The sequence below is a fragment of the Xenopus laevis genome, chromosome 2L (genome assembly GCF_017654675.1).
Source record: "Xenopus laevis strain J_2021 chromosome 2L, Xenopus_laevis_v10.1, whole genome shotgun sequence".
NCBI lineage: Eukaryota > Metazoa > Chordata > Amphibia > Anura > Pipidae > Xenopus > Xenopus laevis.
In genome coordinates, this window is record NC_054373.1 from 154,174,489 (window position 1) to 154,201,572 (window position 27,084).

The 27,084-nt window shown below is 38.1% G+C and overlaps 2 protein-coding genes across 3 annotated transcripts in view; both read right to left on the bottom strand.

The window, feature by feature from the left end:
* LOC108708637 (homeobox protein Hox-C4) overlaps positions 1 to 27,084 on the bottom strand; it is a 97,048-nt gene that overhangs the window by 24,714 nt on the left and 45,250 nt on the right. The window contains exon 1 of one of the 2 annotated variants that reach the window (XM_018247552.2): positions 21,067 to 22,912. The exons of the other annotated variant lie outside the window; for it this stretch is intronic. The gene's annotated coding sequence lies outside the window, so the exon portion shown is untranslated. Of the gene's footprint in view, positions 1 to 21,066; positions 22,913 to 27,084 lie in introns of those variants that run through there. 2 annotated transcript variants of the gene reach the window in all.
* hoxc5.L (homeobox C5 L homeolog) lies at positions 23,041 to 25,519 on the bottom strand. Its single transcript, NM_001085822.1, is given in 2 exon segments — positions 23,041 to 24,338; positions 25,004 to 25,519. Coding segments are annotated over 2 exon segments (681 nt in total). The 5' UTR covers positions 25,470 to 25,519; the 3' UTR covers positions 23,041 to 24,123.

The following is a 27,084-nucleotide window of genomic DNA, read 5'->3' on the forward strand; positions in this document are numbered from 1 at the left end:
TGACCAGGGGCAGCTGGGAAATTGACAAAATGTCTAACCCTATGTCTGATTTCAAAATTGAATATAAAGAAATCTGTTTGCTCTTTTGAGAAATGGATTTCACCTATGCAAGATTCCTGTTTACATTTAACTAATAGTATACTCTGAGACACATTATATCTTCTTATAAAGCACAGGTAACCTGGGCAGAATATTTACATTTCAAGCAAAGAGCTGGATCTATATATTCATATGAACTTGACGTTATGTTTTCAGCTGTGTGTTACTTGAACTTTAATCTCTCAAAATGGTCATAGAAAAGAAATAATGATTGACTAGTACCATATGTGGCCAGTAGAAAAAGAAGACCCACCAGATTCAAGAATAGCACTTCAAATAACATTGACTGTTGAGTTCCCATCCCTTGCTATATATTGATTTATTCCGCTAATAAACGGTTACATTTCGCTACTTTTATGGCAGCTGGAAGGTGGAGGAGAATGCCAAGCTGCCACTGCCTCACAAGTCTCACAGAGGGATATTATTCACAAATGATTTTTGTATAATGAACAAGCAATGGTGTTTACATTAATTTTATAGCAACATTAAAGCAATTTAACGAATGAAATGACAATAGTAAGCCAAAGCAATCCAATCTGATGAGCAATAACGAAAACCAGGATTTTAGAACCTTTGTGCCGCTGATAACACCCCTGCATTATTTAATTAATGCTACACCAATAAAAATGGAAACACTAATAATTCTACTTTTAATTAGAGGTTACTTTAGATATCCCTGAAAGAAAGATCAGTTAAGTGGCAAGAAAGAATCAATAGCGATCAATCAAATCGAATCAAGATATATATAGAAGGCATTTTCCTTCTTGGAAAACAAGCAGAACTCAGATCCAAGCAGATGCAAATCAAATAAAGGTGCTTTATAGAGGAATTCTATTTATGCAAATACAGTTTAAAGACAACAATATTCTTGAACAAATTTGCAAAGTACTGGTGAACTACTGCTTTGCTGGCCTACGAGGATGCCCAGGTCAGACAAGCTAAGTGGCAACCGTAACTTAGGAGGTCGAATTTTAGTGCTACAGGCATGGGACCAGTTATCCAGAATGCTCAGCACCTGGGGTCTATCAGATAATGGATCGTTCCGTTATTTGGATCTTTATATAAACCCAATAGGCTGGTTTTGCTTACAATAAGGATTAATTATATCTTAGTTGGGATCAAGTACAAAGCACTATTTTATTATTACAGAGAAAAAGGAAATCATTTTGTAAAATTTGGATTATTTGGATAAAATGGAGTCTATGGGAGACAGCCATTCCGTAATTTGGAGTTTTCTGGATAATTGGTTTCCAGATAATGGATCCCATGATTGTACCATCAAGAAACCAGATGATGTCATTGTGGTGAATGATGACAGAGAAATCCTAGAACCTTAGACCCACTGATAAATGTACCTTCATAACCTACTTCTCTGGCCAGAACCCTACATCCTGCATGTGAGTCTCATTTGTGGGTAACCATCATTTTGCTTTGCTCTGAGCTAAAAAAAAAAAAACTTTAAAAAAACCCATTAAATGCAACTATCTGTAAAATTAATTGATTTATAGATTGTTCTGAGGAAACTTCTTTTTAAACTTCCGTAACAAATAAACCAACGTACCCTACTAAATCCTATTAATAAATAACCCACTGCCATCAATTTGCAAAGAAATGGGAAGGAACGGTAAATACAGAGAATGAAACTGAGGTCCTAATGGAAGAATAAACATCATGTGTCCACGTTTAATGTGTCTTTACCAAAAACCTTACTACCATAACATACAAAATGCAATTCTGAGAGCTTTATTATTTCTATTCATGTGCTGAAAGAGTATTTCAAAATGTTTTTTATTTAAAGGGGTTGTTCACCTTCATTTTCCAGTTTAGTTGTTTTCAGACATTTCTCCAGAAATAAAACTTTTCACAATTGCTTTCTATTGTGATTGCTTTTCTAAAACTGAAATTTAAATTTCCATTTTTCACCCTCTTTATCAAACTTTGGTTTGGGAGCCGGAGTTCCCCCTTTACTGTTTTTTATTGATACATTTAGCTGATACATTTGTTATCTTTAGCCCTGCTCAGCAGAATCCCTGAGTTTCATTTAAGGCAGCTGTTTAGAATTGATACAATTGTTGCTAATATTCCAAAGCTATATCAACTCAAGTAGCCACTAAATGTATTGCGTTGTAACAGTCCAGAATATGCTCCTGGATTAATGATCTGCCAGACTGAGACACCAGAGACACGAACAATAAACTTTAAACTTCAATTTTGGAAAAACAATGAAAAATGAAAAATGGAATGCAATTGAAAAAAGTCTGTTTTTCTGGTGAACAACCTGAAAGCAACTAAATTGAAAAAAGTGTTTGGAAGGTGAACAACCCGTTTAACTTGTCTTGGAAAACACATGCACTGTTGGGATTCTCGGATCCACCACTTCCTCATCAATAAAACTCAATATTATGAAGTTATGCAAAAATATTTCATTATTAGGAATGTTTATACAAAAAAATCAGATAATATACCTGTGAGCTGAGTTACACATGTGAGAACACTTGAGAAAGGAGGTTGTACCTCCGAAACATTGTGTGGAGATCTCAAATAAAGCACAAGAATGATTTAGCACAATTGCTGGAGTCAGGGCCGGCCTTAGGCCTTTTGGACCAATTGGGCCCAATAGGGCCCCGCACCTCTGGGGGGCCCCGCACCACAGGGCAGCACAGATAATATTTCCCTCAGCACATGATGCTGCCTGGCCTGCCCCCAACTTTGAGAGTCCAGCCCATCCCCAAATCCATAGGTCCAGCCCACCCCCAACTCTGATAAGCCAGCCTATCCCCCAACTCCATAGGTCTAGCCTGCCCCCAACTCTCATATGCCCAGCTTTCCTCCAACCTTGATAGGTCTTGCCTGCCCCCAATCCAACCAAGCCTGCTCCCAAGCTGAATCGGCTCAGCCCCAAACTAATTGGCCCAGTCCACTCTCCAATTTCCTCCCTCTCTCTCTTACCCTGTGTGCCCCTATTATGTGCCCCTATTTCATCCCTCTCACTCTCTTACCTTGTCTGCCCATTCCTTTCTATTTTGTGCCTGTATGCCCTTATTTTCCTAAATACTTGGTGTGTCAGTAGCCAGCAACACTTTGTCTAGGGGCCCCGCCAACATGGTCCCAATTGGGCCCCACATTTGATAGGATCAGCCCTGGCTGGAGTGTGTGCCATCTGATTTTTTGTATATACATGGATTGTTGAGACAGGAGGCAGCAGGTTTTCCGAATAGAGCACCACATTGAGTCGCATAGAGAATATGCATTGTTTCATATTGGATATAACATTATTATAGATTCCCCGAATCCAGGATTCAGTTTGGGGGGATCTGGCCAAGATTTGTCCTTTTTCATCAGGATTCAGATTCGAGAATCCAAGTGCTTGGCCAAACTGGATATGAATCCAAAAAATCATGTGACTTTTCATCACACAAACAACAAAGTCAAAACATTTTTAACTGTGAGTGGTTCTCTTTCCCTCCTAATTTACATATGCAAACTAAGGTTCGGATTCAGTCAAATCTTAAATAGTGGATTCGCTGCATCCCCATTAATTATACTGAAAATTAAATATAGCGTTAAGCAATATGTTGGAGCTGTGAAAATACATATTAATAATAATAATGTACCCACAGCTCAGATAAAACAAAATTGACGCTTCTTATCAGACCTGAATATGCCAACAACATACAGATACGTTTGGTCATAGTGTTCCTCATAAAGGGTTGTTGACCTTTAAACTAACTTTTAGTATAATGTAGAGTGTGATATTCTGGGTCAATTTGAAATTTGGTTTTTAATTTGTATTATTTGTGTTATTTAGCTTTTCATTTATTTTGCAATTTCAGCAATTCAAATTATCCTATAAGCCATGCATTGGTTTTAATAAGAGACTGGAATATGAATAGGAGAGAGCCTGAATAGAAAGATGAGTAGCAATAACAATACACGTGTAGCATTACAGAGCATTTGCTTTTTAAATGGGGTCAATGGGGATAAACCCTGGACACATAAAGCTAGAGAGAGATATTTCTTTTCATCCCTTAAGTACAGAGGCAAAGGGCTCAGTGGGACTGATAATTCCCTATGGTGCTGTATGAGTGGGTAAAAATAAAGCACTGGAATACACCACATGACATTCATAACAAGAATTTCACGCTGGATGTACCCTACAGACTACAGATGAATATTACCCATAATCATAAGCCCTCTCAAATTAATTGCTTGCCAGTTGAACAACTGCTCAAAGATGAATTGGATAAGATACATATGTCAATATAAGGCATGAAATGTGGACAATCATATAGCACATATCACACTGATGTCAAAAGTGCACTTAGAATAAATTATTAATCCATTAACAAAAGCAATGTAAAGTGTGTAAGTGTGCATTTTCAAGCCAATATCAGAGCAGAGTTGTTTTCTCCACTGACATTTTAACTTGAGCACAGAAAACACCATGTGTGACATTAGATGGTTCACATCTTCTTATTCTTTACAGATTGTGTCTATGTGTGTTTAAAGGGGATTCTGGGTGATTCAGCATCTAATTCCCTCAGTAAATTTGCCTTTTTGGATTTGACATTGTTTTGCCTCATATTAACCATGAGCTGGTGAATAGACCAAATTGTCATATGGTTATCAGTACAAGTTTGGTGGCCCAGTGATCCTGATTTAAGATGGCCGTAGACGCAAAGATCTCAAAAAAATATCCTCGATTCGTACGATTTTCGGAACATGTGTGGTGAGTCCCGTCATTTTTCATCTGGGAAGAGATTGGTTGTTTGGTTGATCGGACAGGTTAGAAAATTTCTGTCGGCTGCGGGTAATATCTCTGCGTGTATTGCTGATCATACGATTTTCAGTGGGAGACTGTCACTAGCTTTGTCTATCGTACGATTGCTGTCAGGGGCAGAACATCGGCTGATCTGTTCTTTAACTACTTTATTTGGTCGGAATGGTAAGACCTTGATCTGAATGGTTAGTGGCAGGTCGGGAAATGGGAAAGTCCGATCGTACATTGATTCGTACGATTGGATCTTTGCATCTGTGGCCACCTTTATCGTCATCTCCCATAGATATTGGTTGGTTTGTCAATCAAACGGGTTTAAAAATATTTGTCATATGGGCCTGCTTTTTCTTGTTGGTTCAGTCAAACAAGTGAAGCAACAGAAAAACAATGATACATGTATATCACTATATACACTATCCTTCTGCTTGGCCCATGGGCCAGTGGGTTGGATAGTGTATGTGGGTGGCCTGCCTTTAGATAAAAGATCAATAGAGAGTCAAAGATAAATTAAAGAAGAGAAATAAGAAAGGGTAAAAAAGTAACAGAACTACAATAATTTAAATAATATATATCATTTAGGGGGGGAAATATATATAACTAAAGATAAACCTACACATATAAATGAAATACAGAGAAAACGTCATAAGTCTGCCAGCCGTAGTCATATTGGTACTGTCCTGTTTCAGTCAATGGAACAAATCTGCTTCCCAGGCCTCTTGGCAAAACTGCAAGTGGCAAAGCAATCAATACAATATTCCAGCTGTAATACAGATCTGCTAGAAATACAGGCATTACTTTAACATTAATTAGAAGAGCTCTACAAAATATCTATTTGGGGAAAATATCAGGAGAGACTGATGGGACCTGCCAGGACCTAAGCCCCTTCCAAATATCATGTGCAAATATGTGGCCACAATGACCCTGACTAATGTCAATAGAAAACTCAAATAGAAAAGAGGAATGTCAAAGGCAGAAATGCAGTGTTACATATGGAGTGGAAAAGCGTTACATAAATCACATACCCGTGACAGCTATAAACTTATATTACTTGCACATCCATAAAAACGTTATCACATGCTATTAAACATCCATGACACTTGTTGCATCACATTACATATGGTGCAAATTTATTAACAATAGGCAGACCCATAGCAACCAATCAGCAATTCGATTTTAACAGTCACCTACATGGTTGCTATGGGCAATAACACCGGTGATGTTTGTTTCCCACATTAATAAATTTGCCCCGGGGAGGCCAATTTAACAAAGTCAAATTTCAAATTCATGTGAATTTTTTTTAACTCTAATAAATTTGAATATACTCGAAATTCGACTGGGAGGTTTTATAAGGAATAAATTGAATATCTAAAACTCGAACGAATATTACCGACCCGAAAACTCCAATCCAATTCAAATCAAATTCGAATAAAATTGAATCAAGTTTTTTCTCTGCAAAAAACTCAGATGTCAGGAAGGCTAGTAACATCTTCAAATTGGTCACTGGACCTCTCCCATTGACTTATCCATGAACTCAGCAGGTTTAAGGTGGCGAATAGTCGAATTCAAATTATTCCCGGGGTATAGGTTTGATAAATCTCGAAAATAAAATTCAAATTCAAATTGAGTTTGGATAATTCACAATTTGAACTTGAGAGTTTTGACCAAAAAAAAAATTCAAAAATTTGAATTTCGAATCCGAGTTTCCTATTCAACCCTTAAAAGGGGTTGTTACCCTTTGACATGCATTTTAGTATGATGTAGAGAGTAATATTCTGAGATAATTTGCAATTTGTTTTCATTTTACATTATTGAAGGTTTTTGAGTTATTTCGCTTTTTATTCAGCTGCTCTTCATTTTGCATTTTAAGCAATCTGATAGCTAGGGCCTAAATTTCCCTAGCAATCATGCATTGATTTGAATAAGAGACTGGAATATGAATAGGAGAGAGTCTGAACAGAAGGATCAGTAATAAGAAGTAGCAATAACAATACATTTGTAGCCTTACAGAGCATTTGCTTTTTAGAAGGGGGGCAAGTGATGCCCATTTGAAAGCTGCAAAGAATCAGAAGAAAAGGCAAATAACTATAAAAAATAAATAATGAAAACCAATTGAAAAGATGCTTAGAATTGGCCGTTCTATAACATAATAAAATTACCTTAAAGGTGAACCACACCCTTTCACCCTTTAATAAATCTGCCCCTTGAAGTGTAAGTGCACACCCAAGAGCTGAATGTGAACTGAATCTGGTCCTTAATTACCTATCCATGAGAGTTTTAACATATCCCATATAAATACATGTCCGTACATCACCTATTATACCACATCCAAAAGAAATATAAACTTTTGCCACATATTATTGCTCACCCATGAGAACTACGAATGTATATCAGATATTACAGCACACTTATAATAACTTATAAGGCATATTGGGCTAGATTCAGTTTGATGAGTAAACCTTATCTCCTTATTAAATTCCATATTTCCCCACTGGCTTCAATGGAGATTTCATAAGATAAACTACAAGATAGGGTTATCTCATCAAACTGAATCAGGCCCTTAATCTTCCATTAATAAGAAACATATTAGAGAGACTAAAAGCATTATAAGCTCCTATATCTGCTATTGTGATACACTCATAAGGACTGTAAAGTTGTATCACATACTATAGTATATTCATGACAGCCATGAATGACATTCTTTGACACACCCACGTGAGCTGGCAGCAACAAGAGACTCTGTTTGGCAGTACACCTGGTTTTTATACAACCAAAACTTGCCTCCAAGCCTGGAAATCAAAAATAAGCACCTGCTTTGAGGCCACTGGGAGCAACATCCAAGGGGATGGGGAGCAACATGTGGCTCACGAGCTACTGGTTGGGGATCACTGATCTAATGGTTAATCATGTGGAAAATTCATTGATGTCTATGGGAAAATTTGGAAATCAAATAAGTGATACGTCTTTCTCATCTAATTAAATCTGGCCCGTTATTGCACATCTATTAGAACTACAAATTGATATCAAGTATAATTCTGCAGCCATGTGCACTTTAAACTTAACTTAAATCACACATTGTTGTAAACCCATGAGAGTTTGTCGATTAAAACTACAAGTAATTGCTAGACCCAACTAAGGATTAGGTATGAGGCAAAGTAAGCTATGTTGTTGATATTGAATGAGCCTTCTTCTCATCAGTATTGTTTCCCCAAGTATGATGAAGTTGAACTGATTCAAAGAAAGGAAAACGAGCTACATTTGAAGCCCAATTACTATTTTTTGTTTAGTAAAAAACAAAACCCTTCCTAACTACAAAAGTAGTATTATGAAAATAATATTATCCAATATCATAGTATATTACTAGGGATGTAGCGAACGTCGGAAAAAAAGTTCGCGAACATATTCGCGAACTTGCGCAAAAATGCGAGCGGTTCGCGAACGGTTCGCGAACCCCATAGACTTCAATGGGAAGGCGAACTTTAACATCTAAAAAAAAAATTTCTGGCCAGAAAAATGATTTTAAAGTTGTTTAAAGGGTGCAACGACCTGGACAGTGGCATGCCAGAGGGGGATCAAGGGCAAAAATGTATCTGAAAAATCTGCCTGTGTGTGCTTGGAAGAGATAGTGTAGGGGGAGAGCTGTTAGTGATTTCAGGGACAGATGATAGTAAGTTTGCTGGCTAGTAATCTGCTTGATACTGCTCTGTATTGGAGGGACAGAAGTCTGCAGGGATTTGAGGGACATTTTAGCTTAGGTAGCTTTGCTGGCTAGTAATCTACTGTTCTCTTTAAACAACTGCCATACGTTGACCTTGTAGGCATTGTTTGCCCAGTTTTTTTGGACGCAGCCACTGAAGCACAGTTGCCAGAAAAAATATGCCATATAAATGCTGAAAATAGTCATTTTTCGCCATACGTTGACCTTGTAGACATTGTTTGCCCAGTTTTTTTGGTTGCAGCCACTGAAGCACAGTTGCCAGAAAAAATATGCCATATAAATGCTGAAAATAGTCATTTTTTGCCATACGTTGACCTTGTAGGCATTGTTTGCCCAGTTTTTTTGGTCGCAGCCACTGAAGCACAGTTGCCAGAAAAAATATGCCATATAAATGCTGAAAATAGTCATTTTTTGCCATATACGTTGAGTCAACGTATGGCAAAAAATGACTATTTTCAGCATTTATATGGCATATTTTTTCTGGCCTCTGTGCTTCAGTGGCTGCAGCCAAAAAAACTGGGCAAACAATGCCTACAAGGTCAACGTATACACTACTACAGCGGTGGATACGGATTACGTAAAATATATGAATGCTGCTTGAAAAAAAGTAACTCAAGTGGTTTTTCTAGAGACGATAATATTATCAATATTTAGACAAAATGTGAACAAGCTCACACAGCTAGATGGCGGGTTGAAGAAAACACTGTGCAAATAATGCCTACAAGGTCAACGTATACACTACTACAGCGGTGGATACGGATTACGTAAAATATATTATGGCTGCTTGAAAAAAGTCACTCCGGTGTTTTTTCTGGAGACGGTAATATTATGGATATTTAGACAGAATGTGAACAAGGTCACACAGCTAGATGGCGGGTTGAAGAAAACAGTGTGCAAATAATGCCTACAAGGTCAACGTATACACTACTACAGCGGTGGATACGGATTACGTAAAATATATGAATGCTGCTTGAAAAAAGTAACTCAAGTGGTTTTTCTAGAGACGATAATATTATCAATATTTAGACAAAATGTGAACAAGCTCACACAGCTAGATGGCGGGTTGAAGAAAACACTGTGCAAATAATGCCTACAAGGTCAACGTATACACTACTACAGCGGTGGATACGGATTACGTAAAATATATTATGGCTGCTTGAAAAAGTCACTCCGGTGTTTTTTCTGGAGACGGTAATATTATGGATATTTAGACAGAATGTGAACAAGGTCACACAGCTAGATGGCAGTTGGTTGAATAACACACTGGGCAAAAAATGCCTACAGGGCAAATAATGCCTAAAAGGTCAACTTATACACTACTACAGCGGTAGTAAAATAAAAAAAGTAAAATAAAAAAAAATGAATATTAAAAAAAAAAAATTAAAGTTGGTGCTGCTGAACTACTAGGAGCAGCAGATTAGCACACCAGTCCCACTCCCCAACACTGCTAGACTAATAGCACTGGGCTCTTATAGTAGTAGTAGTAGTAGTAGTAAAACAACAAAAAAATAAATAAAAGCAGTCCTTACAAGGACTACTGTTATTGCAGCAGTCAGCAGATGAGATCAGAAGCAGGACAGCTGCCCACAGCAGCTACATACAGAGCACTGCAGTAGAAGGTAGATTACTAGCCAGCAAAGCTACCTAAGCTTAAATGTCCCTCAAACCCCTGCAGACTTCTGTCCCTCCAATAACAGAGCAGTATCAAAACGATTACTAGCCAGCAAACTTTCAACTGTCCCTGAAATCACTAACAGGCAGCAGCTCTCTCCCTACACTATCTCTTCAGCACACACAGGCAGAGTGAAAAAACGCTGCAGGGCTTCGGTTTTTTATAGGGAAGGGGAGTGGTCCAGGGGAGAGCTTCCTGATTGGCTGCCATGTACCTGCTGGTCTGGGGTGAGAGGGCAAAAAAAAGCGCCAACAATGGCGAACCCAAAATGGCGAACGTCGCGCGACGTTCGCGAACTTCCGGCAAGCGCGAACACCCGATGTTCGCGCGAACAAGTTCGCCGGCGAACAGTTCGCGACATCTCTATATATTACCCTTGAAAGAAGTGTCCATGAGCACCATGTTTCCCACAATCCTTTAGTTACTGCACCTGCTTCTGACAGTGAATGGCAAGGCAGGTGGGTGTAAATAAAGGCTTATTTACTTACAGCATGTGCAAGCGATAGGCACATTTATTTAAACAAAGTTGTGCTCAATTATATGCTATTTGGGTAGCATTTGTGCCTTACTGCATTCCTGTAAAGTAAGTGCAATAAGAAATGATTCCCCTCACAGCAGCTCTGGGAAATCTACTCAGTGCAGCTTTGGGTAGTGATGAGCGAATAAATTCTCCAGGCATGGATTCACATCGACTTTCCACATATGGCGGCCCGTAAATGTTATCACGAAGCTGTGGCGAAAATTCACGGCTACAAAAAATAATTGGCGCGCGCATAAAAATTATTTGGACGCCCATTGACTTTAATGCAATTGGACAAAATAGACTCGCATATAAAAATTGTCGCTTGCGTCAAAATTGTTTTGACGCCCATTGACTTAAATGTGTTTCTCGAATTTCTCGCCGTTTTGCTGATTTTTTCGGGACACATTCACCCATCACTAGCTTTGTCTTAATTACTGCTTCTTTATGAAAAAGTGTAAGAACTTAGATTTTTTACATCATATCCCTATGTCTATTTTTAATGGCCTTCAGAACAAGGGAGTACAAGGCTGAAACTTGCTTAAAGTGGTTGGTTAAAAGGCTATGGCAGATTGGTCATGTCCTACTTCACTTCTCATCTGCTTTCCATATGCTTCCCACTGCATTATACTGCCGCTGAGAAGTTTTTTGCCTGCAGCAAGAAAAGAAAGCATGTATATTTGGATGCTAACCTTCACCTTAGTCAGCCTGCTGTAGCATTAAGCCTACCTAGCTTTTTCTCAGCAGGGGGCAGATGGTGGATTTCACTCTAGGTCCTGAAGCAGTTAGAATGTGCCATCTGTCTTCTGTAGAGCCAAGAGCTATAAAGACTGAGAACTACTGTGGGATACATGCAGGAGAAGCTCCTCAGCTTAAATGCCGTACAGGTATATATATTTTTTTTTTTTCAATCACAACCTCAACATCATGACACAAATGTAAATTTCAGGTATCAGAACTATACCCTTAGGTGCTCCACTTACATTCTGTATCCGCAGGCAACATTATATACTGCTCTCTGGAAAAACTAAATTTTAACTGGTTTTCCACCCTGCAAATGTGTTTTCTTGTAACAACAAGCTAGAAGCCCACATACTGTCTTTATTATAACAGAAATAATAAAGATATCCTTTTTTTTCCTGGTGTATAAACTTGAATAGGAAATGAAGGATGAAGACAGAGGGAAACATTTCCTGAAAGTTTAAATTCTGGTGTTTAACTGCTTATTAGCCTTCATTTTGAGTCGGAAACACTGAAGAATTTGCTACCACACCTAACAATCATGTTCATACTTGCTGCAATAATGATAAAGCTTTGGCACAGTTCCCAGGCACTTAAAAATGAGATTACCATGTGGTAAATGAACTGCATCTTGCTGCACTCACACAAAGCACAAGGGCAAATTGTAATGTGGATAAAGACCTTGCCATGTGGTGGACACAGGTAGATTTTATCAGTATATTGCCATTACTATACATTGCTTTGCAAAATTAGTTATTGTTTTTTAGTGAAGGACAAAAAAACTAAATGAATTTGGCAATGTATGGCACTATAGTATTTCTATCTCAAACGCCCAGAAATGCAAAAATAAGAGCTGTATTAGTATCATCAACGATCCAGGGCATGTATGAAAGCACCTCATCTTTGCTCTTATTAAACTCCTCAGTTACATGTAATACTGTATCCTTATACAATTCTTATTTGTTTTTTGCCAACATATTGTGCAGCACTTAAAAGAGAAACGAATTCAAGCATACAAGACATTAAGGGGCACATTTACTATAGGTCGAATATCGAGGGTTAATTAACCCTCGATATTCGACCATCAAAGTTAAATCCTTTGACTTTGAATATCGAAGTCGAAGGATTTACCGCAATTCGTTCAATCGAACGATCGAAGGAAAAATCGTTTGATCGAACAATTAAAACCTTCAAATCAAACAATTCGAAGGATTTTAATCCATCGATCGAACGATTTTCCTTCGATCAGAAATTGCTAGGAAAGCCTATGGGGACCTTCCCCATAGGCTAACATTGGTTCTTGGTAGGTTTTAGGGGGGAAGTAGGTGGTCGAAGTTTTTTTTAATGAGACAGTACTTCGACTATTGAATGGTGGAATAGTCGAACGATTTTTAGTTTGAATCGTTCGATTCAAAGTTGAAGTCGTAGTCGAAGGTCGAAATAGCCAATTCGATGGTCGAAGTAGCCAAAAAAATATTTTTACTTCTACTCCTTCACTCGAGCTAAGTAAATGTGCCCCTTAATCTTTACAAAACCCAAGCTTGCCCCATTTGGTCAACCACAGGATGGCTGCTACAATTGCTATACCCTGAACTGACAGCATCCTTTATTATTGAATGAAATTATTCATTGTTCACAATTGTTAGGACAATGTCTTTGAATGCTACACAGGAATAAGAGTCGAAATTGGATTTTATTATACCCAAGCGGACTGGGCATCCGCCATTCCTGTATCCCTTGATGTAAAATTAAATAAAATAAATTAAAAAAAGAGAGAAACTAATTCACTGTCCTCCAAACTCTAAGGTTAAATGGGTAGTTCACCTTTAAATTCATTTTTTTGTATGACGAAGACATTGATATTCCGAGCAAATTTGCAATCAGTCTTCATTTTTTATTTTTATGTTTTTTCAGTTATTTAGCTTTCTGTTCAGCAGCTCTCCAGTTTGGTACTTCAGCAGCAAAATGGTTGCTAGGGTCTTATTTACCCAACAACCAGGCTGTGCTTTGAATAAGAGACTGGAATATGAACTGGGGAAGGGCTGAATAGGAAGTAAAGTAGAATAACAATAACATTGTTTACAGAGCAATAGTTTTTGTCAGTAACCCTCATTTAATAGCTGGAGAGAGCCAGAAGAAGAAGAAGACAAGTAATTCAAAAACTATAAAAAAAACAAAATATGAAGACCTAGTACAAAGTTGCTAGGAATAAGACATTCTATAACCCATCAGAAATCACAGGCCCCTGTACAACACAATTTTTCCCACCCACCCCAGTCTGGCCCAAAGCCCAACCCCAGATTCCGCCAACCCCCACAAAGTAAAAAGGCCACACAGACATGAGCGCTAAAACTTTTGGCTAACTGATTATTAAGTCCCCCCTGGCAGGACCCAGCACAATCGTTACAAATATATAATATAAATAATAAATGCTTTGTTTCACTATGTGTACATAAAAGAAATAAAAAGGTAAAATAACTACTTATAGTTTGTTAAAATGTATCAAGATACTACTACAAGGCAACAATGTGGTATGAAAGTGTATTACATTGTAGTCAAGAGATAAGTTCACATTGACCAGCTATGGGTCTTCAATCACAGACTCTAGCTGAGGCTAATATAAGTGTCTGTAATTATATTTGATAAAATATATCATGCTTTCTAGATCTGATGCAAGATGTTTGAAAGTGCGGACTAAACTGGACATTATGGGACAGCTTCAATTCAGTGGGAAAGTCGATCTCATGGTTTAACTTCCATGGAGAATGCCACTGGAATCTGTGTAAGATTATTACATTGAATTAGGAGATACGTTTTTCTCATGGAATCGAATCTGGCCCTGCGTACAAAAAAAGCATATAATATAAGGTGTTTTCTTTTTCTGCTGTTAGTGTTTTTTTAGATCTGGTGCATGGGGTATATAATCCACCATCTTGTTACAGACGCTGTTATGCGCCTTGTTCCTGCTGGGCCCTCAGCAAAAAAACTTTCTGGAGCTCACACTGTAACTAAACCTTCTGCAAAAGCACCAGAGAATCTTTCAGTGGACCCAGTACCCATTGGGCCCCATCCTAGGCAAGTGTTATCAAACCATTGCCTTTCCAGAAGCAATCTTATTTAGCACTTACTAGAGATCATTTAGCCAGTGTACGGCAGGATGCAAACTGCAATAAACCAAAGTGCATAGGCCCTACAGGGCACAATTTAATCTGTTCATGTGACAAAGGTAAAGGTTCTTGGCCAGATCTTGTTTACATACTCATTGCAAAAAAAGTGCATTTTTTGTATACAAACTGCTATGTCTTTTACCCACACTGCAGCATTTTCTCCTAGACATCCTGTATAATAACATCCACCACAAAGTGCTTGCACGCATTTTCATGGTAGGAATAGCATCATTTCTGGCACACCAATGCATGTAATGTTAATAACTACATTAGGCAGTTGTGGCTATGGTCACAGGCCTCAATATGGATTATCATTGCACTAAGGAACCATCATGTCATTTACACTAGAAGAACTACTGGCACAAAATAAATGTGATTTTGCCCTGTCTATCACAATCCCTGATGTCACACATTACATTTTTCTACTTGGTAATTATAAAGATCTATGTTTTCTTTTATGCTGCTTTTATGTTGAATATCTTTGCTAACACAGAATATTTCAGGCAGTCACTGGTTTTTACACTGGGCTTTACATTTTGCCTAAAATAAATACACAGCTTGATAACTAAGGCAGTGATGCCTGCCACTCAAGTGGTGATATGTGGTGTATTTGATTTCTATTTTTTTGCCCAGGATGATAAAAAGCCCCCATGAATGATGATTATTACACCTGTTTTATAGTTCATTTTAAGTGCCTGGAATGAGAAAATGCACCAAATAAAAGGGAGATTGAAGATCCAACAGCTTACTATTATTTGCTTTTTTAATATAGGATACATTGGGCAACATGGTCATCTATATAACGCTCTACCACTGGAACAAGGGAAACCCTAGGGACACAAACATGGGAATGTGAAAGTTACCAACAGGTAAAACCAGAGACTCCTTTTTCTCACCATAGTTTAACCAGGCACCGACCATTGCAAACAATCATCACTAATGAAATTACAGCTAGGGTGTCAGGTGTATACAAAAATGACTGTTATATACCTTTTTACTCAGTCTAAACAGAACAATAATGTGCTATAGGTAATATCCTAGAGCAACAGCTGCAGCAAATGAGGAATAGAGCAGATTTGCAGGTGAGGCTGATAAGAAAGTTTGGCCTCTGCTTTACAATCCCTATATTAAAAGTCACCACATTCTGTATGTATAGAGTGGAGAATGGGTTGTTGTCAATAGAGAGCCAGCAATCTAATAGCAGCTCCTAACAAACCTAGAGCAGAAATCCACATAGATATTTCGTTATTTGGTTGTTAAGATGTTATGGGGCCTATCCATTTGTCCTTATTACACAGACACACCAATGAAAGGCGTTAAAAGGGTGGCTGACCCTTAAGTTAACTTTTAATGTTTAATCATTTTAATTGTTATAAAATTCCAATTACCAATTTCCAATCCGTTTTCTTTTTTTATGGTTTTAAAATGATTTGCCTTTTTCTTCTGACTCTTTCCAGCTTTCGAATGGGGGATCCCATCTAAAAAACAAATGTTCTGTAAGGCTACAAATGTATTGTTATTGTTACTTTTTTTGGCCATCTTTCTAATCAGACCATCTCTTATTCAAATTGCTGTCTCTTAGTCAAATCAATTTGTGGTTGCTAGTGTAATTTGGACCCTAGCAACCAGACTGCTAAAAGTGCAAACTGGAGAGCTGCTGAATCAAAGGCTAAATTACCCAAAAAACACAAATAATACACAAAAAAATTAAAACTAGTTGGAAATTGTCAGAATATCACTCCTTACAACTTACTAAAATTTAAAGGGGTTGAACACCTTTTATTAACTTTTAGTATAATGTACAGACTGATATTCTGAGATAATTTGCAATTGGTTTTCATTTTTTATTATTTAAGGTTTTTGAGTTATTTAGCTTTTTATTCAGCAACTCTTCAATTTGCATTTTAAGCAATCTGGTTGCTAGGGTGCAAATTTCCCTAGCAACCATGCATTGATGAATAGGAGAGGGTCTGAATAGAAAGATGAATAATAGCAAGTAGCAATAACAATACAAAGCATTTGCTCTTTAGAAGGGGTCAGCGATGCCCATTTGAAAGCGGCAAAGAGTAAGACGAAAAAAGCAAATAACTATAAAACTTTAAAAAATAAATAATGAAGACCAACTGAAAAGTTGCTTAGAATTGGCCATTCTATTACATACTAAAAGTTACCTTAAAGGTGAACCACCCCTTTAAGTAGCTCTCCAGTTTGCAATTTCAGCAATCTTGTTGCTAGGGTCCAAATTACCCTAGCAACCATGCATTGATTTCAATGAGAGACTGAAATATGCATATGAAAGGCCTAAATAGAAAGACGATTAATAAAAAGGAGCAATAACATTACATTTGTAGCCTTGCAGAGCATTTGTTTTTAGATGGGGTCAGTGACCCCCATTTGAATACTTTAAAAAGTAGGCAAATTATAAAAAAAATTTACAAGAAAGAAAAATTGAAGACCAATTGAAAGGTTGCTTTAAAATAGTCGTTCTATAATGGCTATTTAAATGGGAACTCCACAAAAACATAACTTGAGCTTTTTGAAAAGTAAACACAATTTCAAGCAACTTTGCAATATATATCAATTAAAAAATATGCAGACTTTTCATGAATGAATGTAATGGTTTTGAACAGTTTCCTAAGTCTAGCCCCCTGTTCTCCTGCTGATCTCTCTGACTACTTTGCTGAGCTGTCTGACTACTGTTACTTTGTATCAACAGCCAGCTGTCCTCAGGCTGCATCCTCCAACATCACAGTGCAAGAGAAGTTGTTACAATTTGTAACATCAGTGTTTAGTCCCTCCTTCCCTGCCAGGATTTCAAATGATGAAGAAAGAAAAGACCTGTCAAACAGCTGGATTTCAGCATATAAAATGGCATTTATTCATATGTTTAAAAGAAACAGGTAACTGTGATGGGTATATTAGGCGTTTCAGTGTTATGCGGCCTCTTTATCAAATTTATCAGAGTTCCCATTTAAGCATGATCAAAGCAATTATTTTCTGGTTCCTACATTCCTTTCCTTTCATTTTCCTTAAATGCTAGCAGCAGAATTATATATGGTACAGAAAAGGCTGCTGGCAAGTTTAGTGTGCCATACTTCTTTTAGAATTATCCTGCAACCCTTGCTTTCCACCCTATTTGCTTATTAATATTTGGGTCCCTTTCTGAACATGTGCCACTAGCGCTACACCGGCCATTGGGGGCGCTATACGTGCCTGTGTGAATAACCTTAGTATGTATGTATGTATGTATATTTTTATTTGTATAGCGCTCCTTGAGGTCAAAGCACTGTACAGCAAAACAATAAATTAGTAGTAACAAACAAGGGGTCATTAAAATAAAAAGTAACAATAAGTGCATTATTAGAAATACAATTGACATAAATATAAAATATAATTACAATACAGATTAAGTGCTCAGTGTCAATGAAACAAAAGGCTAGACCTACCCTGTAGGTCTTACAGTCTAAATGGGAGGGTAACATACAGACACAATTCAGAGGGGTATTAAGGTGCTGTAGGTTACAGTTTGTTACACTGTTATATAAGTGCCAGTTCCCAGTTCAGGTGTTATCCAGGTGCTCCCAGAGGTAGTCTTTGAGTTTCGTTTTAAAAACACTGCAGGAGGTTTTAGAAACACTGAAATTAATTTGGCAGAACAAAAAAAAAATCAGGTGTTACTTTCCAAGTCCCAGCCCTTTCCCATAGACTTCTACTGTGTATCTATCTTATGCACCGTCTAAAACCCCTGGTTTATTCTCAAGTCTCAACTATGCGCACAAGCCCTCAAATCTTTTCTCACTTAGTGGTTTCCTAAACCAATAGGGGAATGCGCAGAACGCAAAACTAGCGCTAATTCTTTCCAGGAGACTCCTGTATCAGCAAACATTCTGCGCCGGTTTCAGAACTTCATTCAGTTTGTAGAGGGGCGATTCGTTTCCTTGGTGTCCTGTCTGGGTGCCAGTGTAGGGGGAGGGGCTCTGCTGGTGCCAGGCAGCACCCAGTGCCACACTGAGATCTCCTATAGTTTTGTACCTACAATATTGCTTAGCCCCACACCAAGGGGTTCACTAAAGCGCCGACTGCCACATTCATTAAAAGATTATTTGAGATTCATTAAACAGAGGGGAGGGTCTTTATAATTTGCTTACTGCATTTCATACTTTTAATCCATAGTCTACCAATAAAAAATGGCAGCTGCTCTGTATGTCCAGCTCTTTTGTTACGTGTGTCCAGATTCACTAAACTACACTTGTTTCGCATTTACAATTATCAGTTGTTTCCCCTGGGATAACTCCACAATTTTACTGAATATGCTGTTGTCAGTATCAACTGGGGAGGAAATTACCTAATTACTAATTATCACTCTATCGACGAAATGTAAAAAAAACTTTATAGTAACACCTAAAACCTGGGTCAGAGTTATACTGATGCTACCAATGTATCAATGCACACTGGGGTGACTATTATCAAGTGTTTCTTTATTATAACATTTTTATATATCTTACATTTTGGTACCAACAATGCATTGCATTTACCTGTCATTTTACTTTTTTCCATTATGAGGAAATATCCTGCATGAACCTTTAGTGAATCTTTTTTTACCACCAGAATTTAAAATGACAGGTATATGAAGGGCATTGTGGGTGAAAGCAATGCTTTGTGGGTATATCAATTTAAAACCTCATCATTTGCTGAAGGGATTACCTCCAAAATGTTCGTATTCACTTGAAAAAAAAGAATTGAGCAAAATTAATATCAAACAGTAAAGCCAGGTCAGACCAGGGATAATACAAGGAAAATGTGTTATAATAAAAATGGGTGCAGGTATCAGTTAAAATAAAATCCAATATTTAATTTAAAAAAATGCATGTATAGATTTTACAGCTGGATAGGAGAATATAGTAAGATTAAAAACGAGTAATTAGCTGAGTCTTCAAATCACAACTTCCAGCCTATCACCACTTTTGCCTGGGTCTATTTAAAAAAATACAATTTCCCCAATCTTGCAAAGCCCTTCCAACCTGGATTTGTTGCACGTATTACTTATAACTATAACAAACGATATCCTGGTTCATTTTCACTGGTCACTGCCAAGCCTATTGGCTTTTTATAGCTGCTTCTTAACATATGAATAGAAAAGATTTGAAGATTATGATTGATCGTGCATACATTTACAATGACACATACAGTAAGAATAAATGGTACATAGATAGATAGATAGATAGATAGATAGATCTATATATATATATATATATATATATATATATATATATATATATATATATATATATATATATATATATATATATATATATATATTGTAGGATATTGTAGGAAGTCTGTATTGTTTATTTGGTTTATTTAGTGCCTAGTATAACCCCACCCCCAAACTGCTTGGATTTATACAGCAGCTAATAATGAGTAGTGTATGGTATCTGTAACACCCACAACAACGCGTTGGAGCCCAAAGCAGTGTTGGCATAATTTGGACATGCTGTGGGTTGGTGCAGAATGTCTGCTCTGGGTACAGTCTGCTTGAATTCTATGTGTATATATGTCCTACCTACATACCCATAATTATCTGTTCCTCTGATCTCTGCTGTTCAGCAGGCAGGAGTGCATGAATGTGGTGTTACACACAAGGCAAAGCAATAAAAGCGTTTGATGTACATTTGGCCTGACTCCGAGTAGGAAAATATCCGAGGTATTTACAATCTGTTGCCCTTATATCGCTCTGAGCTCACCTGAAGAATTCCTTTGAAATGATTTAGGGGTAGGGAGCAGATGAGTGGCCGGATAATGCCGATCTGAGGTCGTTTTTTTGCCTACGGATATACAACTTCACTAGTCACTAGATTGCAAGCTCTTCAACAGAAGTACGTCTGTCTCTTAAGTTCAACTATTCCACTGTTAAGTGGGCTTTAATGTCTTCTATACTCTATACAGCTTGTAAGCCAGTCAGGATAGGGTTAAAGGACATACATGAAAGCGCTCGCTCTCTGCGTCTGTGTCGGTGACATTGCGCATGCACTCTCACTCTCACTCGCACTTGCAACTTCTATTTCACTTCCCAAACTTCAGCAGGTCACCTCTCCACCAACTGGAGGATCAAAGACAGATCCCCATGTAACCCAGGGTTCCCCGGTATTTGTAAGCAGCCTAAGGATCTCAATGCGCGGTCAGAGTCAATAGTTTCTAAGGGAGGATTTTCTCTGGCCTGTGCCAGAATTCTGCACAACCGGCCGGACTGGGGGAGAGGGGAACAGAGCTTGCCCACCGCTGCCAGTAATCGCCCCCTCCGATCTATAGCTCGAAATAAAAGATTAAAGAAAATCTGAAAGTGCCCGAGCGGCAGGGAAAAGGGCAAGGACTTACTGTCGTGGCTTGAGGTCCCTTTGGCAGCTGAACCCTCACAGCAGCTCAGAAAGCGACGTAATCCACACTAAGTGCCTTGTCCCACTGTCCCAGCATTAAAGAGACCCGGCAGCTGCGATGGTGGACAGTTAAGATTATATATGATGTAAATACATTGTAGCTTTGTCAGCTCCCCCAAACCATAAAACTTACTTTAATGACATCACGTGCTCAGTGAGAGCCATTCAGGGCCTTTCCTTAGGGCCATTCACATAAATAACCTTCCAAACTTTTAAACTACTAAATTCACATAGAAGCCAGGAGTATTTGCGCTAATTTACTCCCTTAAACTAAAAGCACTTTCCCTTTTAAGACCTGGGACCAATATGGGCATTTTTACTTCCCCTAGCTAGGCAAACTAATAGGCAGCCCAGTGTGCAAAGGAAAGGTAAGTGTTTTGTCTTTTGCCTTTTTTTTATATATATATATTCCTAGAAATTGATCTGTTTGCTCTTTGAGTCGCATATTTGTCTGGGACCCAGGACTTTGGTTTCAACCCTACCATCTGTGCTGCCAAGCCGGGGTATGTGGGTGGCGACCGAAATCAGCACTTTACATATGGGATTTTAGGAACCCCAAATAGCAGGTGGAGGGGATTCCCTGTGTCTTTATAGAGATGGTTATTATAGATTCAAAAACAGATATTGATTTTCTAGTTGATATCATGTCATTTGCTCCATGTATGTCCTGCCCACGGGTTTTAAGATTAGACTACAACTCCCAGCATCCTCTTAGTACTGTATCTGAACAAGGTTGATTTCATTTTATTTACCCCATTTATGTCCTGCTTCAAGCTTGGACTACAACTCCCAGCATCCTCTTAGTACTGTATCTGAGCAAGGTTGATTTCATTTTATTTGCCCCATTTATGTCCTGCTTCAAGCTTGGACTACAACTCCCAGCATCCTCTTAGTACTGTATCTGAACAAGGTTGATTTTCATTTAATTTGCCTTATCCACGGCTGTAAATTGATATATATCATTTATATTATATATATATAGAAGGGAGGTGTCATAATTGGGTTATGGGGCAAAGAAAGGTCAAGGGAGGCACAATGGGCTAAAGATTGTGTGCCACAAAATCCAGAGAGTAGCATGGCAACAAAATCTAGACCAGTAAACCCATAGGATTCCGCAAATCTTAAACCAAATCTGATCATTCTCCCCCCACCTCACGCTTTTCTGATAAAGACAAAAGATTAAAGGCGAGACAAGCTTAAATCAGGGTTTTCTTCAAAGGTTTTTTTTGGCACCCATTGCCAGGAAGCTGTTTGCGTGTGTAATGTCTAGGGAAGTGCCATAAAGTTTTATGGAGCTATTAACTTGCTCCACGCATTTGTCCAAACTGTAAATAGTTCCCAGGCCAGAACAGAGATAACAGAACCAGGAGCTTCCCAGGCAACTGCACACTTTTACACATCAAAAGGGCCACTGATTCCCTGTTTGTTACCCTCAGTCTTTGCTTTAATTATAAGGCCAAAGCTGCAATGTAAAGTCTCCATAATTGCAAGAGCCTGACGTTTCCAGGTATGTTATTCATTTTCTTCCATTCCAAATACTTGTAACAATGTATAGGGTGAAACCCAAACCGCTATTGGGATTGATGACTGGTATTCAGATTTATCCAATTATGGTTTTCCTGAAAAGTTTGACTTGAATAAGATTATTGCAGTCTAGGGTCTGACCTAATCACAAAGTGACTTTATTCAACTTAATAGAAATGTTCCCCTAAACAGAAAAGTAAAGCAAACTCTTGTTCATTCCATGTTGTCCTCTTCAGGAATATACAGTGTTATATAAAGAAAATAGAATTGAGAGCAGATTTGGATTATTTATCATTGCAAAAATACAAATTCCCTTTACACTGGGGCAGCTCCCTGAAATTCGTTTCCCAGTGAAATTTAAAAAAAAGAAAGGCACGTTTTGCCATTGCACTTGTTATATTACTTGCTGTTTATTCAATATGACAAAATATAGGTTCCATGATTTTTTCACATATGAAATTACAACCAATAAATATATGCATTACATGATCAGATAAAACTGACTAGAAAGGATTATATTAAAACGAGGATGTACAAACTGTTTCTTAGACGCTTTTTTTTAGCATTACTTACGCAGAAATAAAAAATAAAATAAATTACACATTAAAAACCTTTTTTTTTTATCCTAATAAAAAAAAGTTTGCTCGTTTTTGTTTCTCCAACATGCCAATAAAATCAGCACACAAACACTTCCAAAACAAATAATATCAAAAGTATATGGACAAAATCAACTTATGATACACAAAAACTGGGGTGTTTTTTTTTTTCTTTTTGTAACATAAGCAACAGCTACTGAAACATAACATGGCAGGAAAAACAAATTCACTTTATAGTGTGTATAATATGAAAAGACTTTACAAGTGCATGAAAGGATTAATGTGTGGATTGTATACACACACACACACAGACTCGGGTCTATTCCATTTCGATGGAACGAATGGAGAAGTTTTAACTTAAAAACCTCTTCCCCTGTTTTTTTTTTTATTTTTTAATACATTTCCATATCTAACCGGCCATTAAATCTATGACCCCTATTATAGTAAGCACAATATAATACAGCCACACTTTCCCTGCCCTCTTCAGCCTAAAGATCTCAATTAGCATTTTCTCCCCCAAAAGAACTCTCTTTGACCCCAGACAGCTTGCAAGTCTAATACAATGCCGCTCGGGAAATTACATAGAGCAGGGAGTTGCCAAGACTATTTTTTTCCAGAGTTTTTCATTAAAACAAAATTGGTCAAAACAAAACACATAAGACAAGATACAGGTCTATACACTATTTTGTTTGGGGAATAAAAAGAGTATGAACGGGCGCTATATATTACATTAGGGCCTTAGATCCTTACAAATGACTTTGGATCCCTGTGGACTCCTTCTCTTCCCTTGGTCTCCCCTCACACAAAATAAAATGCAGAAAGTTTCATCAAGTAACAAAACTAAGGTTAAATATCTGCCTTCTCCGGTCTCTGCTCCTTTACATGGAGTCTTTGCTCTTGACTTTTGTGTCTTTCTTCCATTTCATCCGTCGGTTCTGGAACCAAATTTTGATCTGCCTCTCGTTTAGACAGAGGTTGTTGGCGATCTCTATGCGCCTTCGGCGAGTCAGGTATCTATTAAAGTGGAATTCCTTCTCCAGCTCCAGGGTCTGGTATCGAGTGTAACTTGTCCGGGAACGCTTCCCGTCCGTTTCTAAGAAGTAAAGGGGGGACAAGGGGAGGGGGCAAGCAAAAAAAATAATCAGAAGAAGGTCTTATAAGACACACAGTCTCTGCTTTGCGCAAATAAAAACTTCCACCCCCCCCACACAATTTATTTCAACCCAAACAGAGCAATTTGATTTTTCTAAGAGAAAAAGTGCAGCCACTGTTTGTAGAAATAGTCACTTCCAATCTAATTATTTCAGATTCCTTTATTCTTTAAAGAAACAAAATATATATTCGTGCGTAATTCTACAACTCACTTGTTTTTGGTTGCCTTAGTAATTGCACTCATTTAGTCTATTTATGACTATATAGTCATATTAAATTGATCTTTAAAAAATGGTTTCTCTGTAAGCATACATATATAAAAGTTGTAATGCTATTTTATTTTATTTTATTTTCGTTTTTTTTCCCTGTCTCCTTCCAAAAAATGTGGAATTACCGTCTTTCCTACGCGTTGTGTTCCTATGATCCAATTATGCTGTCATAAATTTGAGCGTCTATAGCCTGTAAGCCTTTTAGTGGACAGTTTTACGAGCAATTGATGCCTTAGTCGTAAAATTTACGACCCCAGGTTTTTTATTATTTGCCCCGTATGGCCTATAAAACCCAATGCAAAAGCCTATGAAACAAAATCAAGAAGTGAAAGTTTACCATGGCTCATGTGCAGTTTGGTCATCCAAGGATATATTTGTGGTGGCTGCTGCTGCTGCTGTTGCTGCTGTGGTTGCCCACCTTGTGGAGTGCTCTGTGCCGGCTCAGTTTTGATGCTCTCCATCCCTTTAGATCTCTCCTCCAGCGCTGTAGTCGCAGCTTTCTGATTGTAAATCCCAGAGTTGAGGGCACTCTGCTCTCCTCTTCCCACAGTGTGCCCAGAAGAACCCATAACAGTGCAGGAGGGCCGCTCAGGGTTAGCAGTTGGGTTTGAAGGCATGTCCAAAGCGCTCAGAGAGTTAGAAGAACCAGGAGAAGGGAATGTAATGCTCAGATCCAACCCACTGTAGCAGTACCTGGATGAAGGGACCTCGGATACAGATCCATAATTCCCATAACTTTGCATGGAATAGGCTGGAACGTTTTGACTTTGCTTATAGAATGAATTGGCTACGTACGAACTCATGGCTGATTATTGTTATTATTAGTTGTTTTTTTTTTTTTTTGCACCCTTTGATTATGGTTGATTTGTGGCCCTTTGAAGTTCAGGGGTTTTGTTCTCTAAAGTGCAGAATTTATAGCTGGGGATTCCTCTTTCTTTATTCTATGTGCTCTGCCCAAATATGGGATGTTTAAATAGAATCACGTGATTCCGTTGGCCAGTCATAAATTTGGCTTGATGACCCCAGGAGGTTATTGATGGAAGCCTGTGAAACGTATCTGATATGTTGGCGGCACAAACCGAAGGCCCCAAGTTGGGAAAAGAAGACAATGAGACCACAGCGTCACCTGGTGCCAGTTGGGTGGTAGAGCACCTGATAAACATGGCTGCTCTGTACGCTCCACCATGGCTGCTGCTGTAGGTCAATGATTTTGAGTATTTACTAGAATTTTACATTTATATTCCATCAACGACCACTCTTTAATTTTTAATGGTCGCCTAATTATGGATAAGGATTCCAGTGGTTGGAGGAGTCGTTTCATTTTCATTTTTCCCAATAAAAGAAAGGACGCTTTTTATTTAACTTAATGCTCCCGGGAAATTAATTGCGCGTGGTAATAATTGCCTTTGTGATCCATAAATTGCAATATTAATTAAGATCAGCTTGACCGTGGTGATCTGTTTAATCATGAATAGGCTCACACCTTAACAGGAGGCGTGTAAGCACCTTGACAGACATGGATCTCAGCTCAAAGGATAATAAACCAGTGTCACCTCAAGACTCCGGGACCCCCAGCAATAAGCACCTTCTATCTTTCTCCATCACCCTCTCTGTCTGTATCTCAATCCGCTGCTTTGTTATATGCTCAAAGATCTCCATATCTCAAGTTTGTAATCACTGGATGTGTTTTGATCACTGAAGGGAATCAGTGGCCCTTTGCACACAGTTCTGCTTGGCAGACCATAGATCTGGGGACACATTTTATTTGGCAAAGTTCCCCTGTGTTGTGATGAGTTTGTTTTCGGCTTTGTCAACAAAATAAGTGAGCCCTGTTGATGGAGAAATATATATAACACCCGGGGTGAGAAGTTGAGCGAATATACAGTAGAATTGGGGGATGTAGTGGTCTGAGCGCGCAGCACAAGGCTCCAGTGGATTTAGCGATCTACTCAGCCTTAATTGCGCCCAGAGTTTATGGTGGGGCATCAGATTTACTGCACATTTTCGAATATTTCCTGCTATTTTGAAATAAGCGCAATACAGCGATTGTCTTTACTGGCCAAATAAAACGTTAATGGATTTTATTTTTACATCCATATTTACATGAATAGGAGAACCAAAATCACCCCCCCCCCAAAAACAAAAACAAAAAAACAATCCAATGCGCTTTACGTGTAGCATTTTGGTAAAATCAGTGTAATTTATTTGATAATATACCAGAATGATCAGCCCCTTTATGTGTGCTGTATATAAGTTGTCGATTAGAGAATCTGGGGCTTAAATTGCACAAATAGTCGCTTGTTTTGTTTTGTAGATTGCAAGGATTTGGCACAAGGGAGTTATAGAAAGGGGGATCTTAATTTAATAGTGGGAGATATTTGCCCAATATTGTATAATATTTTACATTTCTTTCTGTGG